The sequence below is a fragment of the Lonchura striata genome, chromosome 5 (assembly GCF_050655825.1).
Source record: "Lonchura striata isolate lonStrDom1 chromosome 5, ASM5065582v1, whole genome shotgun sequence".
Lineage (NCBI taxonomy): Eukaryota > Metazoa > Chordata > Aves > Passeriformes > Estrildidae > Lonchura > Lonchura striata.
The window spans coordinates 26,060,800-26,086,125 of NC_140707.1; the positions used below are offsets into that span (position 1 = coordinate 26,060,800).

General features: G+C 43.4%; 1 protein-coding gene across 3 annotated transcripts in view; it reads left to right on the forward strand.

The window, feature by feature from the left end:
* Positions 1 to 4,811: 4,811 nt before the first annotated feature.
* Positions 4,812 to 25,326, forward strand: part of PTPRJ (protein tyrosine phosphatase receptor type J) — a 73,801-nt gene continuing 53,286 nt past the window's right edge. The window contains exon 1 of one of the 3 annotated variants that reach the window (XM_085581488.1): positions 4,812 to 4,977. In XM_085581488.1, coding sequence (XP_085437614.1) covers positions 4,915 to 4,977 — 63 coding nt within the window. In that variant the 5' untranslated portion in view covers positions 4,812 to 4,914. Of the gene's footprint in view, positions 4,978 to 6,324; positions 14,456 to 25,326 lie in introns of those variants that run through there. The other 2 variants (XM_077784259.2, XM_085581487.1) reach the window with 2 other exon arrangements.

Below are 25,326 nucleotides of genomic sequence, written 5' to 3' on the forward strand. Positions count from 1 at the left end.
GTTCCATAATGTCCGAATATGAGGACTTGCAGGGGAAAGCAAAGCCAGAGCAGGTCTTGGACCTCAGTCTGAAATCACAGCAGAGCCTTCCTCCTTTGTGAATGACAATAGTAACATACCCTGTTACATGTTACCTGTCTCGCTAAGGCAGCAGGCCACATGCTAACACACTTGTTCCTTATATATGCATTATCCCTATGCTTTGCACTGTTGTGGCTGTCAAGGAATGCACTACTTGCCCAGTCAGTGATGAATCCACCCAACCCAGTATCCTGTCTCCAACAGTGGTGTTGGGAGAGTCTGTTCAGAAAGAGCAAATGAACCTGACTGCTCTCTGAGTACCATTCCAGGCATCCAAACACTACAGACTCATCTTTGCCTTCTGCCTGGTTATGGACGCATTGTCCATGAATGCATCCATGAAGTTTTGGAACTGCTCATACTTTTTTCCTTTAAAACCTGCTGTGACTACATATTTCACAAGCTCATTGCCTGCCATGTACAAAAGCACTTTATTATGACTGTTAAATTGGATTTAGTGAACAAGTTTTTCATTCACCTTATTTCCAGGGAGCTTTCTCCTCTTCTAATGGAAAACTGTCAGCTTTTTAAGGGTCCCTTGATAAAACAGCTGCACCATCATTCACAATTCTTTACCTGCCTTTCTTGGTACCTTCCCTCAGTCCATTCTGTCCCTCTTGCAATGCTGAGAGCAGTGAAAAGCCTCAGTAAGGACGTGGGTGCACTTGGGTTTTACACATTGGCAAAGCCATGCTCTTTGCATTATTCTCAACTCTCTTCCTGACGATGCTCAACAATTTGATACTTCTTCTGGCTGACACTGCACACTGGAGTGGTCAATGAAACTGGGAATAACTAATGAGAATACACTATTGTGATCAAGGCTGGCTGTGATATGCAGTTAAATATGGCCATTCTGACTTTTTTTTTCTTTTTTAAACTATATTCTATTGGCAGTCTCAGTGAAAGACAAGCATTACCAGCCAGGGTAACTGCTCCAAATTTGACAACTTTGGATCACTATATTTTTGCAGTCTTCCAATTCTGTCCAGAGAAATAGTAGTATTCCTTATGGTGTAAACTAGAGCACCCACAAGTAACATGCACATTCTTCCTGGATTTGTGTGTAGGGACCCAGTGTGACTTAAACTTAGGTCTCTTTTGAAAACTTCATCATAAGGATGTGGAATAACTTCTTTCTGACACTTCCATTTGAAGAGGCTTTATGACTCAGATGCACAAATTAACTTCTAGTGAGTTAAAAAGTGGAAGCTTTAGCCCAGAAGCAACACCTACCCAGTTTCATAAGCCTGTCACACATATACTTTAATAAGAGACTGTCGAATAAACAAAACTCACCTATAGAAACAATTAGGCAGTAGCAGTAGTAATTCAGGAAATTTCCAGCAGGTTAGTAACAAGCTGTGAAGAGTCTGTGGCCTGAAATGCAAACTTGAGCCTCTAATTCCTAGGAAATTGTTTGTGTTGTGATGGTTATTGCTGCTGAACAATTAGCCCCTGGAAGAGCTTTAAAAAATTTGGCTTTTAATTTCTCTTTTCCATTTTCAGCATGTGAAGGCTCCAGTTCTGGCATGAATCACAGCTCTAAGAGATCCATCTCTTCCCTGAGGTGTGCATGGGTAGCAATGAAGCAGAGTGTGCTATAAAGGGAAGAAGCACTGATCGAAGGAAGCAATCAGGTACACATGTGATTCTTTCTCCATGGAGTTCTCAAAATCTAATCAGAAAAGCTCTTTTAGAACCCTCCTCCCAGAATTCTAAGCAGTCTAGATGACACAAATATTCCTATAGAATTTGTACATAAGAAAAAAAGGTTTGATTGCTACCTGTGGTTTTTTCTTCAATGAATTAAACAGAAATTGCATTTCTGTTTTGTTACAAAATAATTACACTTTATAGTGCCTGATGTTTCCTGAAACTTTTTCTCCTTTTCTTGTGGCCACCTTCAGCATCTCTCTGTGAGTCTTTTCAAATGTTTATGAATCTTCATCGTTCACTCCTCTGTCCTAAAGACACAGTCCCTGATAGTTGGAAGGTGGGTACTTCCCAACAGCCTGGAAATGTCTCTGGAAAGGAGCCAGTTCTTTCCTTGAGGTCTGTTACGAGTGAGTAAGAGAGATACCCTGAATCAGTAACAAATCCATGCTCTCTGTGTGCTGGTTGAAGCTGCTGTGCATAAATCCTACTGATGGCATTAGTTATGGTTATAATTAAAGATATGCCATAAAGGTAATTATTTACTACAGTTGTAGAAACAGTCTGCTTAGAGATCTGTGCAAGCAAATTTAATGCAGTTCTTTACTATTTTGGATGCTCCAGAAACGAGACTGTGTCCCAGAACTTCACAGGGCTCCGGGTTCAGATACTAAACATACAAGTAGTCATATGATGTACACTCAGCCACAAGTGTTAATGAGAAAGTAATTAATTACAGATTCCATGTACTTTGTATTTGAAAGGCTCCACCAGATCCAGTCAGACGTGGTGTGGTGAAAGCAGCTCCTGTAATAGCGATGTAGCTGCCCAATTGGCTGTCTGGAGAAAAGAACATAGCCTAAAAAATGTAACACCCTTTGCTTCTAAATTGGGTTCTGTAGCCTCTTCAATAAGAAAGAATGAGTGAACTTAAAAGTCCAAGGATTTCTATAGTCTGGAGATGGCAACATCAGCTTGGAGATACTTAAAACTTTAACAGGTGAGAATCCCACTTCTTGCTTTCTCAGTGCATTTAAAATTTTTAATTTTTTCATTTAATTTTCTCTTTCAGAGCTGGCTGCCATTACTGCTGACATCATTGAAGAGATTCCCACTCAATTTCAAGGGCAACTGGATTAGTTACCAGGCTTTTGTACTGGAAAGGTGTGCAATTAAAAAAAGCCACACTGCTCCCACTGGGCTGGAGCCAAGGATGACCAAGTGTGCTTGCTCAAGTGCAGCTGTGGCACTTTAGGTGCAGCCCAGACAATGGAACCCAGTCTAGCCAAAAACTGCAGTTTGGCAACTTAGACCCACTGGGGGTCTGCCCAGGCATGGGGAGCAGCAACAGGGAATTTATTTTATGAGTCAGAGCTGTAATTTCCAAATGGTAGGATTTGATCTGCAGAAGTTATGTCAGCATAACAACTTCACAGTGGCCAGTGAGACTTGTGTCAGGTGTGTGGTTTACCAGGAAGAATTTCCAGCTGGAAAACAATTCTCAGGTGCTTTGCACTGAATGGAAAGCGTAAAAAGTTTTATTAATTTTTTTTGTATAGTGTTTATTGTCTCATTTCAGTACTACCTAAAAAAAAAAAAAAAACAAACAGACAAAACAAAGCAACCCTTTTCTGAAGTATCTGAAGTAATTATCTATTTCCTAAAAATCTTACTGATATGAAGTGACGCCTATACACTGTCTAACTCCAGCTGTAGGTCTCAGCCTCCCAAACAAGGTTTGTATGTGCCCTTACAGAATGATAGAATAGTTTGGGTTCGAAGGGATGTTTAAAGATGATCTAGTCCAGCTGCCCTGTGATAAGCAGGAACATCTCCAACTCCATCAGGTTGCTCAGAACCCCACCCAACATGCCCTTTAACATCTCCAGGGATGGTTCATTTACAAATGCCATGGGCAACCTGTTCCAGTGATTCACCACCCTCACTGTAAAACTTTTCTTCCTTATATATTAGCCTGAATTGACTGTCTTTTAGTTTAGAACAATCCCCTCTTGTCCTATATGAACAGGCCATGCTAAAAAGTCTGTCCCCATCTTTCTCACGAGCTCCCTTTCAGTACTGAAAGGCTCTCATATGGTTTCCCAGGAGCCTTCTCTTTTCCAGAGAACAGCCCCAATGTCCTTATTCTTGTGAATTTTCCCATGAACTCCCATGGAAATAGTTGCTTCCGTAATGCTGTGCATATGTTTTGAGGGCTCAGAAAAGACAGGGAAATGATAAACATATGAGCTCAAAACTTCTGAGAAAATGAGGACTGCCAGTGTTTCCGTAATTAAAGATATGCTCTGTAAACTGTCCCTGCCTCCCACTTCCCCTTATCCAAGATGAATGAAAAGTGAAACACTTCACCGAGCCTGGGAAGTAAGTTAAGGTTATAGAAGTGATTGCGTTTGATGATGTCACGTCCCTTTTGATGACATGGATAAAACATGTCCCAACCCGTGCCTGGAGCGGGATGAGACTTTCCTGGGGGACTGTTTTGGGATGAAAAATGATGCAACAAGCCGAGCCCCTCGCTGCGGGAGACCCCGGCGGGGCTCGGGCGCCCCTTACCCCACCCGGGGCCGTGTGTGTGTGCGGACAGAGCAGCGCTCGCCTCCGGCCGGCGGCGGGGCGGCCGGCGGAGCCCCCGGGGCCGGTTAACCTCGCCTTACCCCTGACCCTTCTGCGGACTGCCCGCCTCCGAGCGCCGCGCCAGGGCCGGCGGGGCGCGCCCCGCGGCGCCGCTCCCTCCGCGGGTGCCGGCGGAGACCGGGAAACTTTCGGAGAAAGCCACTTCCTCGCCCGGCCCGGCTTGGCGGGGGGAGATGTCAGATGCCGGCAGGGAGAGAGGGAGGGGGAAGGCGGGGAAGCCGCAGCCCCTCCGCCCGCCGCAGACGGCCATGAGCCGCGGGCGAGGGGCCGGCGGGAGGCGGCGCGGAGCGGCGGCGCAGGGAGGCGGCCGGCCCGGCGCTGCGGCGGCCGCTGCCCCGCTCGCCCCTCACTCCGCCCCGCGCAGGGCTTCCCCCGCGGCTCCGTCCCCCCGCCTCTCCTAGGGCGGGGCGCGGGGGAGGGCCGGGCCGCCGGGCGGTGCGGGGCTCAGCCCGGCCATGTCTCCGGGGGCGGCGGCGTCGGGCTGAGCGGCCGTGCGCGCAGCGGGGAGCGCTCTCCGCCACCATGAGGCGGCTGCCCCTGCCCTGCCTCCTGCTGCTGCCGCCGCTGCTGCTGCTGCCGGCCGAGGTGAGAGCGGGCTGCGGGGGCCGGGGGTGCCGCACCTGCCCCCGCCGCGCTGCCCCGGCTGGGCGGGGAGCGGGCGGCCGGCGGGGCAGGTGTGCGGCCGGGCTCGGCTTTGTCCCGGCGGTGCCCCGGGAGGGAGGGCGGGGGAGGCTGGGGGGCCGCGGTGTGGCCCGGCAGGGGCGTTGCTCACCTGGGGCGGGATCCCCGCGGCCTCCCCCGCCCGGGTTCAACCCGGCGGTGCAGCCGCGTGGCTGCCCCCCGGGTGTTTTCCTGGGTAAAGGCTGCCCTGGGTACAACAGGCGCGGCTCCCATCTCCCCAGCGTTGTAGCCTGCCCTCCTCGTGTCGCTGCTGGTTAATTATGTTGATAGGGTGTATGTGATAACGGGGTGTTCGCGCGCTGCCCATGCCGGCGGTGCGCATCACCCGTCGGGTTGCAGCTTTCGGGATCCGCGCGGAGTTTCCACGGGAGAACGCTGCCGTGGTGCGGAGCGAGCAGCCCTAGCGGCGCAGGGCAGCGCATCAGCGGGAGGCCTTGGCCACCGCGCTTGGCTTTGAGGCCCCGCTCCGTTCCCACGTGTGTTGCAGGGTGTTCTTCCAAGAACACCTTTCAGTGATGTAAATCAGAATGGCGTGCCAGGTGCCCCACTCGGCATGCTGGCACGGACTCTCACCCTTGCTTCCCTCAGCTGATGTGTTCTCAGTGTTCCCGTAGGAGTGCTTCATGGCTGCTGTGGACTCTAATGATCTGGGGCTTGCTAAACTTGAACTTTTGCTTCCAGATGTACCCGCTGTCCTCTCTGCCTCAGTGATTTCTGCTACAGAACTGTGAATGTGTGTTGATAGGAACCAAGGTACTCATTACTGAGAGCTGCAGAGCAGAACTGTACTGTTGCTTTACATTTTTGACTACTTTTTCCTTACCTTGCGTTGGCACCAGCTTGTGATTGCAGCCAATGACTGTTGTAAACCTTTGCTTCCTTGTCTCGTCTGTTTCAGTTTGGGTACCTTGCGTTGTTTTGCCATTTGATCTCTGTTGATGTACCAAGCCTAGGTTTAAAAATCTCTTCCGAATAGAAGCTAAAACTGAATTGGGTATTGAAGTACGCCAGTGTTTTGGAAGACCTCAGAAGAGGCCTGGATTTGGGTACAGCCTTGCAGGATCTGCCTGCCGTGATCTCTGTTCGTAGTTTTTCTTCTCAAGCAAGGTATGAAACCTTGTGACTTAGTGATTTCTAATGTTCTCTTAATGCAGGCTCTTAATTGGTACGATTAATAGTATGACTAATAATAATACTAAAAAAAGTGGACCCACTTCTCAATTACATGTAGGTCAATTTATGTATTCATCATCTTGGGACCCAGCTGTGGACCCTCAGCTGGGTCTTGTCATCCCTTGATGTTATCAGAGCTCCTATCAACATGCTACAGGGCATAGATCAGATCTGCGGATTTTGGCATGGCTCATAATTTTAGGTGGGAACTCTGCAGCTCATAGTGTTAATAGTGAAAATTTAGAGGACAACATTCTCAATTTTGACTTAGTTGTACCTGTGAAGTGTGAGTCGAGGAAGTCTTAGTCTACTAAGATTCTCAGGCTTCTTAACTAGTGTTGATCAGCTCCTGGTGGAGTTCTGAACATTAAGAGCACATGCTTGAGTTGCAGTCAGGTGGGAAGAAAGGTCCTTTAAGATTTTTTTCATTAGAGGACTAGGATGTAAACCAGGTGCTCAATGATGGTGTGGTTCTCAAATCACCCTCTCATTTGAGATGACTAAATTTCACTGTAGCCGCTTAATGTCAGGTAGGGTGGGATAACTCATATTTGAAAAGGTCATTATATTTCTATAGCCTATAAGCAATAAGGCTGCAGAATAGAGCCTTGCTTGGAGGCAATACTTCAAATGCAATAATCTTGTTGCCTGTGCTAGTGCTGTTCACATGGTCTTGCCCTGTAAAAAGGAGGATGCTCTCTAACAGGGCAGAGTTTTGCTTTTTGTATAGGATTCTTTGCATAGGCTCAGGCAGGTGTTAGAGTTGGCTGGTGGTGTTTGAGGTGTGGCATGTGCTCAGGTACAGGGACGTGGCCTGGCACTGCCTGGAGAGGCATTTAGCTGCTGTAGGAAGGTGACAGCAGCTGGCAGGACTGTCATGTGGCATGAGCTGAGCTTCATGTATTGCCAGTAAGAACTCTTGCCCCTTCTCTGCAGTCTCCAGCCAGCCCCTGCGTGGAAGGGCTGGGGTGGAAGTGGCTCTTGGCTGGGTCTGGCCTCTGTGTTGCCTTTCAGATGGCTGTGGGGTCAGAGAGGGGACAGCGCTCCTCACTGACACCATTGTGGGCCCAGCCACACGCAGGGACTGGGAAGCAGCTGGAGCTGTGGAATGGCTGTGTCATGGCAGCTCCTCTGTGGTGTGATGGGCACATGATCTTTCTGTGGTGCCTTTTACTCAAGGATAAGCATCTTGCTTATTTTTCAGGAATTACAACATAGTAGGCAAGGTTGGCATTGTTAAAAAACAAACCTTGCTCTTCTTATTGGGAGTGATCACATCAGTGATATGAAAATAACATCTGCTACTAAAAGAGCAACAAGCAGTGGTTTTGGGCTTGTTTTGATGTGGAGAACTACGAGTACCTTTTATGTGGACCTAATAGCTTGTTGTTACATCTTATTCCATGCACAGAACTACTGGTACTGTGTGAGTTGATTATATACGATTATGACTTAATTACTGGTCTGAATTTTTAAGTGAGGAGTTTAAATGAAGAACCATCTTATCTCAAATGTGGGCTTGCCATGTGTATATGTTGCATGTGAGATAATTTCTGCTATATATTGGTCATTATTAATTATCTTTGTTGAGTCTTCTGCTATATATTGGTCATTATTAATCATCTTTCTGAGTCTTTCATAGTACATTAAATTTAAATTTTAGTTTGTGAAGTTATTCTGGGTAATCTTCAGCACATACAAGGAGAAGTTAGTAGTAATTTCCATTTAACTTTGTGACTGGTCTACATATAGCGCATTTAGAAGCTTACAAAAGAATAGAGAAATATGAGGCTCCCTTGCTGCTTCTGTACATGCACTTCTGGGGTAAACCCTTTAATGGCTGCTACTAAAAACGCAGGTATGAGCATTGCTGATCTGGAGGCCTGACCTTAGGCAGCACAGACCAGAAGAGGAAGCTGTAGCTGTAAAAAGAGTTTGCTTGTGGCTGAGGAGCATAGAAATAAACTTTTCATCTGCCAGGCCAGGTTATTTTTGTGTGATGACTGCTTTCATTTTTGTTTACAACAGCAACACAGGTTAATTTCCTGAGCTTCTTTATGCTCCTTACAAATCCCCACAACACAAGCACCTTCTGCAGGGCTCAATGGAGGCTTTGTCTTCAGCATGGCATGGATGTGCTTCCTTAGAGGCATAGGCTGGCTGAACATTGCAGCACTCTCACATGGTTTCCAATACTTTGAATCTCCAGCCAGCAACACACAACAAAATATCTTCTTCTGCATATTTGAGATCAGAATTCAGGCTCACAGTGGAAATGTTGTCTGTGCAAACAGCCACGCTATTATTAGTACTTCCTCAATTATGGGAGCTACATGCGAGTCTTTGTTGAGAGTTTTCATGGCATGTAATTTTTTATGGTTGGAGTTTCTAAATGTGAGCGAAATTGCTGCTGTTTTAAAATCTTTGGTTGTTCATTGTGCAGGGCATAATCTATATAATTTTAATTTGTGCATTTCCTTCTTTCTACTACAGTTACAGTGTATCATACAGGGAGCATTTTGACAGTGCTGGACAGTGGCTGGGTACCTGGATGTTTGTAGGTGCAAAGCCTATCTATGACATTTACTTGCCTGCTTGAAAGATTCCCAGTATGAGCAAAGGCAAGAGACACTACTAAACCAGTTGGTGACTGCACATCTTGTTGATAGCCTCATGCTTTTAGTTTGACTCCAAACTTTGAATGGAAATAGTACCTTGAACATTGTTAAAGGAAGTGTAGGAGGAGCTAGCTGATTTTTTTTTTTCCAGCAGGGAGGACCTACTGCTATGTAGGGATGGGAGAATGGAAGAACTTTGCCTTAAATGGAGCTATCAGTAGGAAATTAATTTTCAGCAGGAGATGACTGTGCAGGGTAGGACTTCAACTGGGAGAGGGGGGAAGAAAATGAAGTGTAGGTAAACTTGTGCTAATATGAAGTGTTAGAAAGCAAAGAGTGTGGGCAAAAAAGTGATCAGGCATCACAGGAAGAGAAGAACAAAATAGACGCATTGCTCTGGAAGGCTGCACCAGGGCTCTTCTCTAAGTGCTTTCCAGCTGTTTCCAAATGTATCTGCACATAAACAGGCCTCCTGGGGCTATTAATCCAAAATTCCAGGAGAAAATCCAAGATTAAGTGGGAAAAGTATTTCTGTAATCCAACAAAGAATGGACATGTAAATGTGGTCCAACCAGAGCTCAATCAATAAATTCATGGCCTCATTTAGTTATCTTCTGTGCCCTTCCTGGGCTTTCAGTGGAAAAGACAGGGAAATACATGTCCATATATTTCCATAAATGTTGTTCATATTCGGCACGTCACTGAAAGTACTTATTTTCCTATCATCATCAGGAAATTGGAAGAATCCCTTGATAACAGAAGCCAAGCAGTCCACCCATCACTCTTTTCCTTCTGTGCTCTCTGTAAAGATACCACAGGCCATTGCGGAAAACTGCTTTCTCCACATGTAGAAATGTAATAAGAGAAAAGGTAGCTGTGCTTCTAACCCTGTCTCAGAACTGAAGAAATTGCATCTACAAAGAAGAAGGAATGGCAGCTCTAAATAGAGGAAGGAGGATGTTGGTGTTTGCTGTGGTGCCAGGCCTGTGGGGTCTGTAACTGACCTTGACTTTCCATGGTGCTTCAAACCCATCTGGTGTGAGTGGGGAAGAGGGCTGAGGCTGTGTTTGACATGAGCACTGCTTTGGGGAGGAGGGGGGACCTCTGTTAGGATCACCTTCAGGCTCTCCTAGCCAGTGCCTGGAAGTCTTTTTCTCTCCAGTGCTGCCCATCTGCTTGTTTCCTGGTCATATTGTACCTCCTATTTGTTAGGTACACTTCTGATTTTTCTCATTCTTTTTGTGCAGTTTTAGCCAAACTGAACAAGTAAAAGAAGTACCTAGTGTATAATTGTGAAGTTCTTATTGCATGCAAAGGTTCTGTTATGTTCTGCATGTGGGCTTCTGCTTTAGGGTTGAGAATGTGGGTATTTTCTTTAAATATTGGCTTGGGTGTTTTGTTTATTGAAAGGGCCTAATGGTTTTTTGGTTGATTGGTTTGGCTTGGTGGTGTGCAGGAGAATGATGTCCACATACAGTAGTACTGGTTTTTGTGTTCTGTGCACCAAATGAGCCAGGGCTTGAATATAAGGAATAATTTGTGTGAAGTTCAGCCCCATTTTCCTCATTGAACCTAAGAAAATTTTGCTTCCGAGACTGTAAAATCACTAAGACTTGAACATCAGGTGCAGAGCTTTATTGCCAATTACAGCCTCTCTTGTAGCCTGGTAAGCAGATGCATTCTCTTAGCTCTTCTGAGCCCCAAGGTGCTGGAGCCCTCTCTCCCATCATAGCCCAGGTGAGTGGCTGGGAGCTTTCCCTTGTTAGGCTGTTAGATTTGTTTCTACAACACAGCTGGCTCTGTGATTAGCTGCATTCTCAGAGAAATTCCTTACTTCCTTTTGGTACTATTTTGGTTGGGGTTTTTTTGATGTCTGCCAGCTTGCAAGCAGTTAGGCTGAACCTAACCTGCATGGGAGCACTCCCCAAAGAGGATTATTTGTGCAGACCAGTTTTGTGGAAAAGGTAGCCTGTCCTTGGTCATTGAGGGATGTAGATTGGCATGGCTTTAAATGCATATTTAAAAGCTTCTGCTAGTTCAGTAAGATTTTTTTTTTTTTATGGAGCATGTCAAAATGAATCTTTCATGGATGTCTTGGCAGGTGGATGGTAAGACAGGGAGTTCTGCATCCCTGTAAAAAGATTCCTGGTCCAGTTCATGATGTTAAACATCTCGCTCTGCTTGCTCGTGGTTTGTATTTGCAATGGTAAATGGCTCTGGAGGGTGTTTTTGCACAAGAATGCTGGCTTTTGTTTCTGCATTCCCCATCGTGGTGGAGCTTAGGCAGAGCTTTCTGTCATCATTTCCTCTTGTGCACTTGGATTCTAGTAAATTAGAGCACTTTTAATACACTTCCTTGTTTATTTTCTTATATACGCATATGAACGGGTTACTGCTGGCAAGTCTGTTTCTACATACCTGGTTTTGAGTCCTCACTTTCAAATTGTATTTTCTACCAGCTCCATTTCTCAAAGGGGAGAGCCATGCAGAGGATGCCAGCCAGAGGATTTGTTTGTAAGTGCCACATTTACTCATGAGACAGCAGGATGGTGCAGCAGAGCTTAGCTTTGGTTCAGGCCAGCCTATATGAGCAGCAAAGCATGGCACCATCCATGGTATTACAGACTGGGAAAGCTTCCTGCTGCCTCCCCATAGCAGTTGTTGTGCCTGCAGGATCAGCAGTCCCTGTAGATAAATAGAAGTTGCTTCTTTCTGCTGCCTTTCCTTCCCAGGGTTTCCTCATGCCCAAGGTAGCTGAGAGAGCTGATTCCCAGACTTGAAACTTTGAAGTCCGCTTTAAACTTTCAACTTATTTTTCCTGAAGGTCTCATGATACAGGAGGGGAAAACGGTGAGGCTTCATTTTAGTTACCTTCATCTGTCTGCATCAGCTTAAGGTCAGATGAAATGTTAGTTACTGTCTGAATTCATAGTAAGAGGTCCCATCTTCGTCTTTGTTTGTCAAAACCTGCTCTTCTGCTTGACTTTGTGCAAGGTGGCCTCAGTGCTTTCAAGTGGAAAGAGCAGGGTGGATGCTGGAGAGGAAATGGATGAGGCTTCCACCACCAGGCACATCTGGATTGGAAAGGCAACCAGCTTTGTGTGCTAGTAGGGATTTGGGGTAAATGAGCTCTCTGAGACCAAGATGTGGTTTTGGCTGACAAAGAGAAGGGCTTCCACTGTTTCCCTCTGGGATGCAGGTGAAAGAAATGCACATTAGCAGAAAGCAGCAGTGTGAAATCATCAAAAGAGATTGACTCGACCTTGCTGGTGGTTTTAGTGCAATATGAGATGTGCCATGATTTCACTGTACTTTTTAAACAATAAATGTGCCTTTTTTATGAAACACGATGTGAGGAAAAGAATGAGTGCCTGTGGCTGGCATCAAGTTTACATATGTAAAATTGTATCATGTTAATAAGGGAGTTTAGGGTTTTCTTCCTTTCGTGATCATGATCTTTGATTCTGCAGGAATTTTACATACTTATAAATACATCAAATTAAGGGGGAAATAAAATGGACAACAATAAATTGGTAGGGTCCTTTTGGATCATCAAATTCTGCTTTTTTATTTGCTTGTCTCTAGCGAGGGCGGATACGGGAATTCTAATGTCTTCTTGACACTGCACGTTTTATAATTGTCCATTTATAATCAAGTTTGGAATTGAGTCCATGACTTTCCTGTTACATGAATTATACTTTTTAAATTCTGGTGTTCTTTCCATCTGCTTGCAGGGTCAGCTGCTTCTTCTAATACTTGGCCTGAAGTTCAGTACCAATGAAAATGTCCTTTTTGTGAGCAGTTCTGATGTGATTTTTTTTTGCTAAGTAGGCTGTGCCTGGCTAACTGAGGTCTTTGATGGTTTCACCTTCTATGGATTTATACATTTCTATTTTATAGAGGGGAAATACGGGAATTGTAGCCACAGTTTCCTTCCCACAGTTGTTGTAAGCGTGTATCTTCAACAAAAAGAAAAAAGAAGTTCTTTCTTAGGGGAAGTTCGTTGTCTTTCGTTCAGTTTGCATAACTTTCAGGGTAATTCACCTCTAATTCTGTGCAGCTGGGCCCCAGGGAGAAATGAGCAGCCCAACTTTGAGGTCAGGATCTGCCTTTTTAGCTGGCACGCTGAGCATGTCACAGACACAGGCCTGGTGTTCTAAACTCAGAGTTTCCGACTGATTCTGTATCTGGCAGCTGAGGAAAGGAGACAGACATATTCTTACATCAGGTAAAGGAGTAGCATTAATGTTTGCAGGATAAAAGGTTTTGGTTTTTGTTTTTTTTTTTTTTTTGATTCAATGTCTCTGCTGTTCAAAATCCTAATTCTGAGATGAAAGGAAAAAATAATTTTTTTTTTAAAGTTTCTTTTTGCATTTTTTTCAAGTGAGTGATAGACTAGCCAGTTATTCTAATTAACTTTGTACTAGTTTTAAGACTTCTTACAACCAACTAAAAAACCCCCCTGCTTTATTAGTACTATTAAATTGTTCATTTGAGTGATGAATTAAATGCATTGCCACATCCATTTTAAAATGATTGGAGCTACCCCTAAGCATATGCTAAGTACTGGTAGGTATTGGTATTCTGAATATGTTAAATGAAATCCAATTTTAAGACAATTATGGGAAAGGACAAGGCTGTAAGATCTGGAAGTGGATCTGTTGGGCCTTTGTTCTGTAATCTCCATAACAATGCAGGTAATTGTATGCATATGACAAATCTCAACAATACACTCCTTTCTCCCTATTAAAAGAGAGAAAACTTGCCTTTGCCTCTGTAACTTATTAAGGACTTACATTTGGACATGTTAAAATTTCAGAGAGGTAGTTCCAGAGGAAAAAACCTAGCCAGTTAACAGAAGCAAAAAAAAAAAAAAAAATAAAAGGTGAATCAATTTGGAGACAGGCCTTTTTTCCAGCTTAACAGTTACAGATTAAATGTTGTTATAAAGTGTTTAGATGTTTCTTCAGAAGACATGACTTTAATGGCCAAGTCCTCCAACACCATGTTAGTGCACTTTTATCTTTTTGTCTTTTTCTCCAATGATTTTTCACTACTGCTGAAGGGTAGTTGGTCTAAAATATAAATGTCTTAACGTATTTGTATGTGGTTTTAAGGCTGCGTAATGAAAGTGTAATTGCTTCTGGGCTTCTATTGTGTGTGCTCAATTCCCCTGTGACATTCTTGTTTCTGATGTCTGCTGTACACTCATAGTAAAATAGCCACATTAAAGAAGCTAACAATCAGCTCTCTATATTCATGAATTTGAAGGCCTAAAATTCTTGGGAAAAAAAGAGGTGCATCTTTAATTAACTTTGTAATGTGCTTTAAAAAACCACCAAACACGCAAACTAAAGAAATCTTCCAACAAGCTGTTATATGCTTTTGATGATTAAAAGATGTAATTAGTTTATTGTGCTCTGAATTAAGCTAACATTCTCTTTCTTCCTTGTCTGCAATATTTTGGGGAGTCCTGCTGCTGAGAGTGCATGTGCTGAGCTTTAGCCAGCAGCAAATATTTGCAGGTGGATGCAATATCTGGAACAGCCTTAGGTGATACTCATTTCCCAGTCCTACAAGACAGATTTACGGTATGTGGTTTAACTGGTATTTATTTAACTATTGTCTTGACTCGGTCTTCATAATTTTACATATATCTGTTCAACTATTTCCTGGTTCAGCGTGCAAAGCACAGCACTGCAGGATGAGTGAGCAGAAGGTCAGAGCTGCTATTTAGTTACTGCAGAGCATACTTTTCCCTGATAATGGAGCCTAGTTCTCTTTATGGTGGAATTGGTTAGGACTTCGTCTAAATTTCTGAAAGTTTGAGCAGCCCACAAAAAAAAAAAAAATTGTCCTTTTCACTCACACTGTTCACGACTTGCAGGAAGGGACTGCTGTCCATCCAGCAGTTATTAACTCATTGAGTTAATGACTGGGTGATTCACACAGAGCAGCTCCTGCTCCATCCTAGCAGAGTCACTGCCTGCTTGCAGTGCTGCTGCTGGGCAGAAGGTCATTTCTGGTGACCTTCACTGTGCCCCACAGGTTATGCTGCATGCAGGATTCTGTGCAGTGCCCTTATGATTAGTAAGCAATGTGTGCAGTCATTCCTCCTATCCCTAAGTTTAGGGCTATTCACAACACCTGGCATAGCTGCTAAGAAGAACAGTAAGTTGTCATGTCCAGCTCTGCAAAAAAACTTTTGCTGTGGATTGAGTCTCTTGAATTCTTGTTTCTGCAAATTGCCTACCTTAGTTGCTTCTTCTGTCTTGTAAATGATTTTTTTAAATTGAAAAAAGGCAAGATGAAAGAGCAAACAGGTATCTCATGTGTGGGCATTTATTCAGTCATTGCTGCAAATGGTATTAGTCACTGTTGTCTCCAGATTTCATCCAAATTCATTCAGTGAATGTTAATCTGAGTTTTGCAGTGAGAACTGATCAGCTGAACGTTCTGCCTTCTCCTGTAGAAATGTGTGGAAAAGATGGGAGATAAGATAATGCTAAACTTCAGTTTCCGTTCTGAACAATGACCTCTTACTTTTGCTTTCCTGAAGTCAGACATTTGCTGTTTCATGCTCCAGCACGGAACATAGCACTGATGAGATCCTGCTGGAGTTTTGAAGATAAAACTAATGACTGAGAAGTTTGAGAATTTGCAGTATGTTGTTGTGTCAAGATTTGTTTGAGGACTTGGGAGCTGCTCACCTGCCCTCAAATATTTTTTGCACTTTCCTCCCCTTTCTTGCAGTGGTTGTGTTTTGTGACCTGGAGGTTGTAAATGCCATGGGACATTGCAGTGTTATGTGGCTACTACTAAGGAATCTTGTGGGGTTGGGAACTCTGGCAATGACTTCAAAAAAGGATTCTTCCTCAGTCAGCAGATGTATATATGGAATCAGCATAGTGCCCCACCTCACCTGTCTCCACCAGGATTCACTTCTCTCACAAACTGCATCAAAAATGAGAGCTGCAAGGGGAAAAAGGCTTCCTTTATGCAACTTCCTGTATTTTGTGAATACAAGGTTCCTTTTTGGTTATGAATGGGTTATAAATCAGACAAAAGTGGGGTTGTGGGGTCTCGTCTCTTTCTTTTCTAAGTGAATCGACTAATTCTTGGTGGGTTTGTAGATAGGAAAGGCATTCCTTAGATCAGGCACAGATGGGGAATGTGTTCTTGTGTGGTGAGATAGACATTTACCTCTAGACACAAGGCAGCCTGTGGTAAACCACTCGAGTGCTTGGGAAAAGGGAGTAGAAGTGTGAGTGAGGCTGCACAAAACCTTGACAGGCATTTAGTGGGACAGTGAATATCACCCTGGATATGTGTCGTGGAGCAAGTCCCAGCTCTGAAGCCTTTGCTCATAGCAAGTGGGGCAGCAAGAGGCATTGGGATGCTAGGGAGCTTCTGAAAGGATGGCACATGGATGTGCAAATCCTGCTAAAGGTAACAGCCGTTATTTTGAAAAGGTGCAAAAATCAGTATGCTGGTAAAATGTCTGCATCAGGCTGTTCTAGCCCCAGGCAGTGTGTATTATACATAACTGAAACAAACCCTTTTGCTGCCTTTGCACAACAAGTATTGCTTTTTTCCTGGCCAACAGAACCCACAGTTTGTTTCTGGATGTCCTGTAGGGCCGTGACTGGTCTTGTGAGCAGTCTGTGGATTGTATGTATTGGGTGGTGTTTGGAGGACTTTAATTAGAGATGTTCCCGTCCTTGTTTTAATGCAGCAAAGAGAACTAAACAAGACCTGCATGTGGGGACAGCTGAGGAGGACATGTGTACGAAAGGCTACTTGAGCCTGGGATGTAAGCACTCCACCATGTCCTCCACCAGGATGTAAGCACTCCTCCTGTGGAAGGAGAAGCAAAGTTTCTGAAGAAAGGGAAGTAGGTTGTTGGGGGAGGAGGATGAGTAAACAGAGTGTACATGAGGAGCCTACGTAAGCTAGCAGCGTGCCTCAGCTGTTGAAGCAGTGCCCAAGTATGTGCTGTTTCATACCCAGAGCTGGGCTGTATTCCCTCTGACATGAAACCGACCAGTCCACCTCCTTCTTCTTAATTAGATCCTCTTGGGATGAGACATCCCTTCCTGAAATGAGAGGGAGGCCAAATTCACATGAACCCGCCACCCCCAGACCTCCGCACACTTGACAGCTGTGATAACATGGCACTCTCCCCTCTAATTTGGATACTGAAAAGTGATGGAAGGCATTTCTGGACAGCTAGTGTTGAAACCTGCAGGCTCTCTCTACACGAGATCACCAGCTGTGTGCTGCTTGCAAAGAGGTGATGATGGTCAGTGACTGCTGATCATCAGTCACTGATGGTCAGCCCATGATGATCTGAGAGCTTAAGAGCAGTGAGCCTGTCTGGTTCATCTGCTTCATTACACAAAGTGAAGTAGCAAAGTCTCCAGTCTGTGGTGACCATTATTGAGGGGAAGATGTGACTGGTGTTATTGTTTGCATGTATACACACACACTTCAGAGTATTGCTCAAAGCCCCATAGTTGGGAGTGGGGTTACCTTACTTCTTTTGAAAATGCATGGGAAGGCAATCTCTGTTCTGAAGTGCCCAAATGGGTGCTATTTTAAGCATGTACGTGTAAACACAGAGTCTGAATTTTAGGGATCATTTCTGTGACTGCATAATCCATCTCTGAAAACCTAGGAAGCGTTGCAGTCAAAGCTGCCCATTTTGGAGTTAAATCTGCCCCTCTCCAAAGGATGGAGGCAGAGCCTAGAGTACACACTCTTCTGCTCTCTATGCTTGGCTGTCTTTGCTCAGTGCCTGGCCCCTCAGAAGAAGGTGCTGCTGGAGAAGCTTCAGCTTGCCTGGATATATTTTGGGATGCAGGTAGAGGGTGTCCCAGTGCAGCTCCCCATGCAGAGCCTTACTAAGAGGTGTGTTTGCCCCTCCTTGATTTTTTTATTAGCTTTCAAGCTGAGGTGAGAGCATTTTTCCCCCCAGTGCTCCAGTTCTGCAAAGGCTTCAATAGGCAAAAGTCAATTAATTTTTATTTTGATATCTTAACCATTTCTGAAATATGTAAGCTTTTCCTAGCTACAGCAAGGGCAACATTAGGGAAGGGAGCACTGAAAGGGTCAGGGAAAGTCCATTTCTTGCCAGACCCCCAAAAAAAAGGTCTTTAGAGTATTTAGTATTGGCACAGTGATCCGTTTTCCCCCTTTTTCACTGTTTTGAAGCATTTTGGTTGCAACATTTTGTAATTAAGTAAATATATATATGGGCAGATGCTGGCACATAGTCCTAAGACTGTCACTGCAAAGCACTTGGGTATGAAGAGGGATCTTCTGATAGGAGACCCTGGGTAATGCCACATTACACCTTGTGAACTGACATTCAGATTTCTTATTTAACTAGTTGATTTTCAGAGCACCAGTGCCTGCTTCCTTGTCATTCAGGACAGCTCCTCCCCCTGCTCCTGGTCTTGCTGCAGGTGTTCAGCCCCAGCCAAGCTCTGTGGTGTGGGATGCACAGTGTGTGAGGGCACCCTCAGTTAGAGACACTGTGGTGCTGATGCTCTGGTAAAATCTCCAAGCACACCTGAGATGGGCAGCCTTGACAGAGCTGTGGCACAGTGTCACAGCCTTTCCTAAACTCTCCCTTCTCTGGGCCAGGTTATCCTGGTGTAACTTAAAGTGGGTGAAAGCTCTACCCATTCTCAGTGTTCATAATGCAAGTATGGATGGTCTTTTTCACAGCATTTCTCATACTTGTTTCTAAATCAAGTATATCCCATTTTCTTAAGTCTTCTCTGTATGTACATAATTACAATTTGTCATTTTGATTGAAAATCCGTCCTTAATGGCTCTGTCTTTTACATGTTTCCCTGTAGCACATTATTTTAGAAACATAGCTATTTTCATATTTTAGCATTTTTATCAATATGAAACTTCAGAACATGATTTCTCTATTAAAAAGTCAACTGCTAAAATTCAGTCCTGTTCTTTACAACTTTTTATCTTCCCCTTTCCTTTTCTACCCACACCTCAAGTCAAATTTTAGGTGGAATAGGTTTATGTAGGTGGAATAGATTTTACTAATGACGGGGAAACAGATAGTTACAAGTAGTGATGATGGAGAGGAATAAGTGCCTCTATTAGTGTGGTGACAAAGTGTTTTTTGCAGGACTCAGAGTGTAGTTGCACATGGTCTGTGGTTCAGCTTCCACTCCAGTTTTATTTCATGCTTATATTCACAGAATAGTTTGGTTTCATTTATATTTATTTAGCTTGCTGAAGAGGAGGAGGAGGATGATGTTTTAATTGAAAGCAAAGATTCCTGTGAACCATATGCCTTGCTTTTCAGTCAGCTCTAATTAAATGTCTTTTTCCTCCCTGTTTCCCCTTTGTGTGCATAAATGAGAACTTACGTGGGAGATCCCCATCGCTGTTATTGTGTCACAGTCCTGTTTTATGATCCTGTAGTTCCCTCTGTGTTGATCAGACAGAGATTGTTATTACATACACAGTTTTTATGTGGAAAGAGCTTATGGAAGGTTAAATATTGCTGCTGTAGGTCCTTTGGTCAGTATTTCAGAGTGATGATGAAAATTGATGTGTTGAGCCCCTGGGAAAACTTCTGTTCTTAAATGTGGAGAAAAAGCCACAAGGGTCTGAAGTAACAGTGGAGTGATGGCACACAGCTTGGACTTTCTGCATTTCAGTGCTGCTAATTCATTGCAAGGGGACCCTACTCTTGTTTTTGCTTTCTACCAAAAAGTCATTTTTAATACTAGTCAGTTTTTGAGTAACTGTAAGATAATACTACTAATAATAATACTGGCTAATACTACTTAATACTTTAAGTAGTATTAGCCAGTTCAATATATGTGTGTGTCTATCTCTCTCTCTCTCTCTCTCTCTCTCTCTCTCTCTCTCTCTCTCTCTCTATCTCTATATATATATATATATGTGTGTGACTGTGTATGTCCACAGTATATATTTGTAAGTGTAGAACAGAAGAAATGAGCCTTCAGTGAGAAATAATTTATTTTGCTATCTACTTTTGTTTGTTTATTATCAAGTATTGTTTGAAACAGGCTAAAGGAAAAGGAACTGTGTGTTGAGATAAGCAGTAGGAGAATTAAAAAAAAAGATATGTACTTGGCTTAAATGATGTCCAGACTTACTGTGATATTTTCCAGGCACTAGTATTTTCCTTTTTTTGCTAAGATTATAAACAGTTGATTTTTGTTGAGTCTACAAAATAAAAAAGAACAACAGTATTAATATATTGAACTGTTCCTGAAATATGCATTGGAGTGCTTTGTTTTACTCCTCCTTTGTGTTTTGAAGAGGAACCTTGCTACATCAGATTTTAACTTCTACAGCTGATTAAGGAACCGTTAGCTTGACAAATAACCATGTGATGAATAGCAGGGAATCAAATAGTGAAGTACTTGAATGGCTTCACCTTAGGCTCTTAAAAGAAATTTCATCAGTAGAACATGCCAGGATTGTTTCAGTGGCTCTTCTGTTTCTGTTCGGTCGATTCTGGGCATGATGTCTTTTACACAGGCATTTTGTGTAACCGTGTCACTGTAATTGGAGGAAAAATCAAGGGCTTCTTCCATCCCCAGCATCCCTAATATTGGTGTGTCTGCCTGGTAAAAAAGGTCTGGCAGCTGCTGGGGACATTGTAGTGGTGTGTATTTGCCAGTGTGGGTTTGATGTGTTTGCCTGAGCTCAGCAGGCCCTTGCTGGGCTGACTGTATCCAGTCCAGATCCTCTTCTGGTGTGAAGTTGACATGTGGCAAATATGTCCAAGTGTGAGGATGGAAAGATGGGGTGAGTTACCTGGGACTCAGCAGGAGCACTGAAGGTTTGCTTGCAAAGTAAAACGTGCGTGCTTGCTTTCCACCCATCCCATCTTGAGGGGAATTTGGATTTCTTTAGTGCCCAGGCTTGTGCTTGTTTGGCTCCTAAGGGCTGCAGCTCATTATGTTTTGGTTTAACAAGGTGTCGTGTGTGTTTGGACTCCAGGAGCCTGTTCTCTACAGCTTTTGGCCACATATCTTTGTCTGTTTTGATACCTGGATGACAGCACTGTGAACTTCCTGCTGCAAGTAGTTTCTGGAGAAAAGAGGGAATTAAAAAACATCTGACGTATTTCGTACTTGCTATTGAGAATGTACTTTCATAGGAAAACACAATGGAAATTTGAAAAGTCAATGGAAATTTAAGTCACAGTCTGCTATGACATGGTAGAAAATTACTTATGTGTACTGACGGAGCAGTAAGAGGTTGGTTGCAATGTCTGAATGTCTCCAGATACATAAATAATGTCATATTGTCATATCATGGTCTAGACATATGTTGCCTTCAAACAGGAAAAATATAATACTGTTTGTTTAAAAATCTCTCTTTTCAAAAGGCATGTGCCAAGAAACAGTGTGCTGGGGAATAAGTTCAGTTATAACCAGAAGGCTTTTTTTTTATTAGCAGAATTGTTTGTGAATGAGCAATGGAGATAGTGACCTACAGGGTTTATAAAAATGTGGGAATCTGCTTGTCTAGCCAGGACTATAAATAAATAAGAAAGGCTTTTGAAAGATTTTTGTCAGTTCAATATACATGATTTTGTTTCAGCAAGTCTCCTTTGCTTTACAGGCTCAGTTCTGTATATGGTGCTATTTATAATCTGGGGTGGAGGAAGAGTCTCTGGGAGTGGGTGATTCACAGACACAAAATAGGGCCATAAACAATGTTAACACTGTGGCATAATCTGATAAAATCAGAAACTTGGACAAAGAGTGCAGTGGTGTTCCTCACTAGGGCTGTTATGCAGCAGCTTTTTCTCCCTTTCCGCTGACCTTCTCTGACTTGCCAGAAATGCCCTCTAGTTTTGTTTCCCTAAGAGCCCAGCACTGAGCTGCTGAAGGTTAACCTAAGAGCAGTGCTCTGGCTCAGCCTTCTGCAGGGAGGCTTCATGCCTGGCCATGTGAAGAGTGTGTGTCACCACTGGTTTTCTGGCACGTGGCAGGGGAGTGTCCACGGACTTTGGTAGCTCAGTGGCCATCTCCTCTGCACCCTGGCCTGGCTGCAGAGAGCTTGTGTTTGTGGCCAAAGGTGGATCAATGATCCTATCATGGGCTGGGAGTTGAGGAGGCGAGTTATGGATAAATGTTCTCTTACACTGCTCCTTTTGTGGGCTCTGGCAGAGAAAATGGAGCACTTAAGAAAATCTGGAGCTTGCCTAGGTTTATGCTGAGGGACAGAGGGCAGAGCAGACAAGAGCTGTTGGGGCACACTGAGGTGATATTTTGAGTGTGTGCATTTACTATACAGGTAGGGATAGCGTAACTACCTCCAGGAATAAGATGTGTGCTTCCAATGGAGCACTGACAAAATCTAGGTTTTTTTACTGGAAAGAGGGTAAAGTAGAAGGATTGTGAAGAGCAAGGAGATGATCATTGGTGCTTCTCCAAGGCAGTAGTTGGAGGAGTTATTTGAGCTGAACTCTGAGGCACAGTGTACATTATATGTTGTGTACATTTCTTTGAGGCTGTTACAGTCTGTTGGAGGGAAGTGATTTGTCGCACTTAGCCAAGTACTGCATTGCAGAGCCCATTCTAAAACTCAGGGCTCATAATTGGGCTCTCCAAAACCATGGTGTGTTCAGCAAATCATGATTTAGGGAGTCACAGAGGAGAGTAGTATGTGAAGACATGAAAAAAAAAAGAGTGTAGTACAGGAATTAAAGATTAAATTTTTTTGTGGTGGTGAATGGGGATCCCAAGGTACTTCCTGCTCAGAAGCCCATTGGAACAAAATCAGAAATAAACTTCTGAGCATTCAAGCCACAACAGAGATGAAAAACACATAGAGTTAATTTTTAAAAGAGGAAAATAAGTTAGCCCAACCAAATAAAAATACACAGGCAAAAGTGTGCACTCATCGTAGGCAGGAAAATTCTATCTTTTGCTTTCTCCTATTATGGGAGGGGTCATTGTTTCTTTTTCTAGTAAAAGAATCCTTTTTTAAAATGTCTGTGGGAAAGGAGAATAGTCTGAATTGAGTCTTTGAGATGTTCTATTACAGAGAGTCACAGAAAATGTACTATGCAAATGACTATCTGCCTTATTAGATGCCTCAATAGAGTTCATTGTCTCAATATTGCTATTATTGGAGATGGATGGACACTACGTGATTTTACCATCAAGCTGAAAAACTTCAGTGTTACAGTCTCGTTACAAGGGCAATAATAGTACACTGACTTAAAGGAGAGAATTGAATTAAGGGGAGTGAAAGGTCCATTGCTCTGTCCATTTTAGTTTGTCTTTTGTAGACTGTGCATCGTTTTAGGGGTCACAACAGGGAGGGTTTGTGCTTCATGGTCTTGGTTTTGTTCATTTTTCATTGCTAATAAAAAGAAAGCCCTTTTATGGTGAGGAGTCCTCCAGCACCTGCTGTGATTTTGCTTGATTGCAGCTTGATTGTTGGTGTTGTTGGATGGTGGTGGTGCTGTCTCAGGTAGGGACTGACCTGTACCACCCAGGTGTCCTCATGGAGGAGGAACATCAACTCATTTGTTCCCTGATGTCAGGAGCTCATCACAGCATTGCTTTTGTTCTCAGTGGGCTTCTTACCTGTGTGACTGCTCACTGAGCCTCCCCTGAGCTGTCACTGGAGCCTCACACACTGACTAAAGCAAAATATAAATCCCAAAAACTGCTGAAGCCAAAATCTGTCTGATGTCCAAGTCTGTGTGTTGTCAATCACCCTTAAGAATACTTTTGAGGCCTTGCATTGACAAGAATGTTATCTTAGGCTGGGTGCTTGAAATGACTACTAACTGGTGTTTTGTGAAGTGTATTTTTTTCTGGGCATCACTTGGTGTACTGGATCTGGCTACATTACAGTATGGGGACTTCCAGACTTTGGCTCCAGAAGTGTGTTTGGTGTCTCTGTGGGCCCATGGCAACAGTAGGGATTCATCATTGAGTACATGACCTTACTGCTGTTATCCATGGTATGATGCATCTCTTGGGTGATTTTGGTGTTTATAAACATGTAGTTTGCTTCCTTTTTTTCTTGGTGTGGAAGGGGAAACAACCGAGTTTGTCTCTTGTTATCTGGTTAATATGTGTGGGAGTTAATGAGTAGCTAAAAGCAGCACGGGGGAAATTGTGTTGTAACACAGTAACCTCACTCAGTGTTTGCTTTCCTTCCTTGACTTTTCAGTTTTGGAGGGGATGAGGAAGGTCTATTATTCATTAAACAAAAACAGTTCTTTACAACCCGGACCATTTTCCCCCAAATACCCAACTGCCTCCTGTTAGTCCTTGAAAGTAGCACCTGTCATGCAGTACTCTGTAATAGATATTATAATAACCAGGGGTTGCAATGCATACACACTGTGTGAGCCACATTTCCTGACAAATCTTTATGCAATAAAACCTAAACTGCAAAATAAGGCACGCTCTGCTTTTACTATTTAATTCACCTTGGGGTATGTGCTGTCCACTTCTGTGTTTTAGTGTTGCTTATTAATGTTTAGTAAACTTTGCTTCCTTTTGGATATATGAGTATATCCTCTGTTCTCCATTTCACTCTCCACTTCAGTTTTCCACACTGGTCTTGAGGGGTTAGTTTAATACAAGTGTGTATGTAGGAAGAAGAAATGAAGGTATTGGTGGCTGTTGTAACCCTTTATGTTTTTGTGGAAGGGCTAAATTAATACCAGAAAAATTACATCTTCTTGGGGTAAAAATGACCACTTAGTGTGGTCTGCTGGGCATTCTTTTGGGGAAGGTTTAAGCAGTAAATTACCCTAAATTCCTCTAGCACCTAATCCAGCAGACTTGGTCAAGTTGTAAAGCAGCATCTCTTCTCCTTTTGTTTCTCTGATGACACTTTTCTACTGCTGTGATCCTGAATATGACAATTTCTGGAAGTTTTTTAAAAAACAAAACCAACCCCGAAATGTGCACCCTTTCCTCCTGGAACTTTTGGCAGCACTTTCACCAAGTCAGTGTTTTGTTTGCTCTCTGTTTTTGGTAATGTTGCATGTGGCAGACACAAAACAGGGAAGGAGAAGGTGCTGTAGGAAACAGTAAGATACATCTATAAACCCAGAAGCCTTAGTAGATTTCAGGAACTGAGCTTATCCCTGATAAATATCTTCAACTGATTAAAACCAGGGGAAAAAATCTAATTAACAGTGCAGCTTTTTAGTTAAAAACCTGATAATGCTGAGCTCAGTGAATTGAGCTAACTTGTATTTTGCCATTATCAATAGAGGCAATTTAAGGGAATGTTGGAAGACAGATTGCAGTAGTACAATTTGTTTGGCATGTACAGCAACAGAAATTGTGCTTTTCTTCTGCTTCTCATCAGAAAAGCTCAGTGCACAGGTAATATATTGTTTTGCACTGCGCTATATGTCTAGTCTTCCAGTGAGAAGGTGGGATTTTCTGTTGCTTGACTA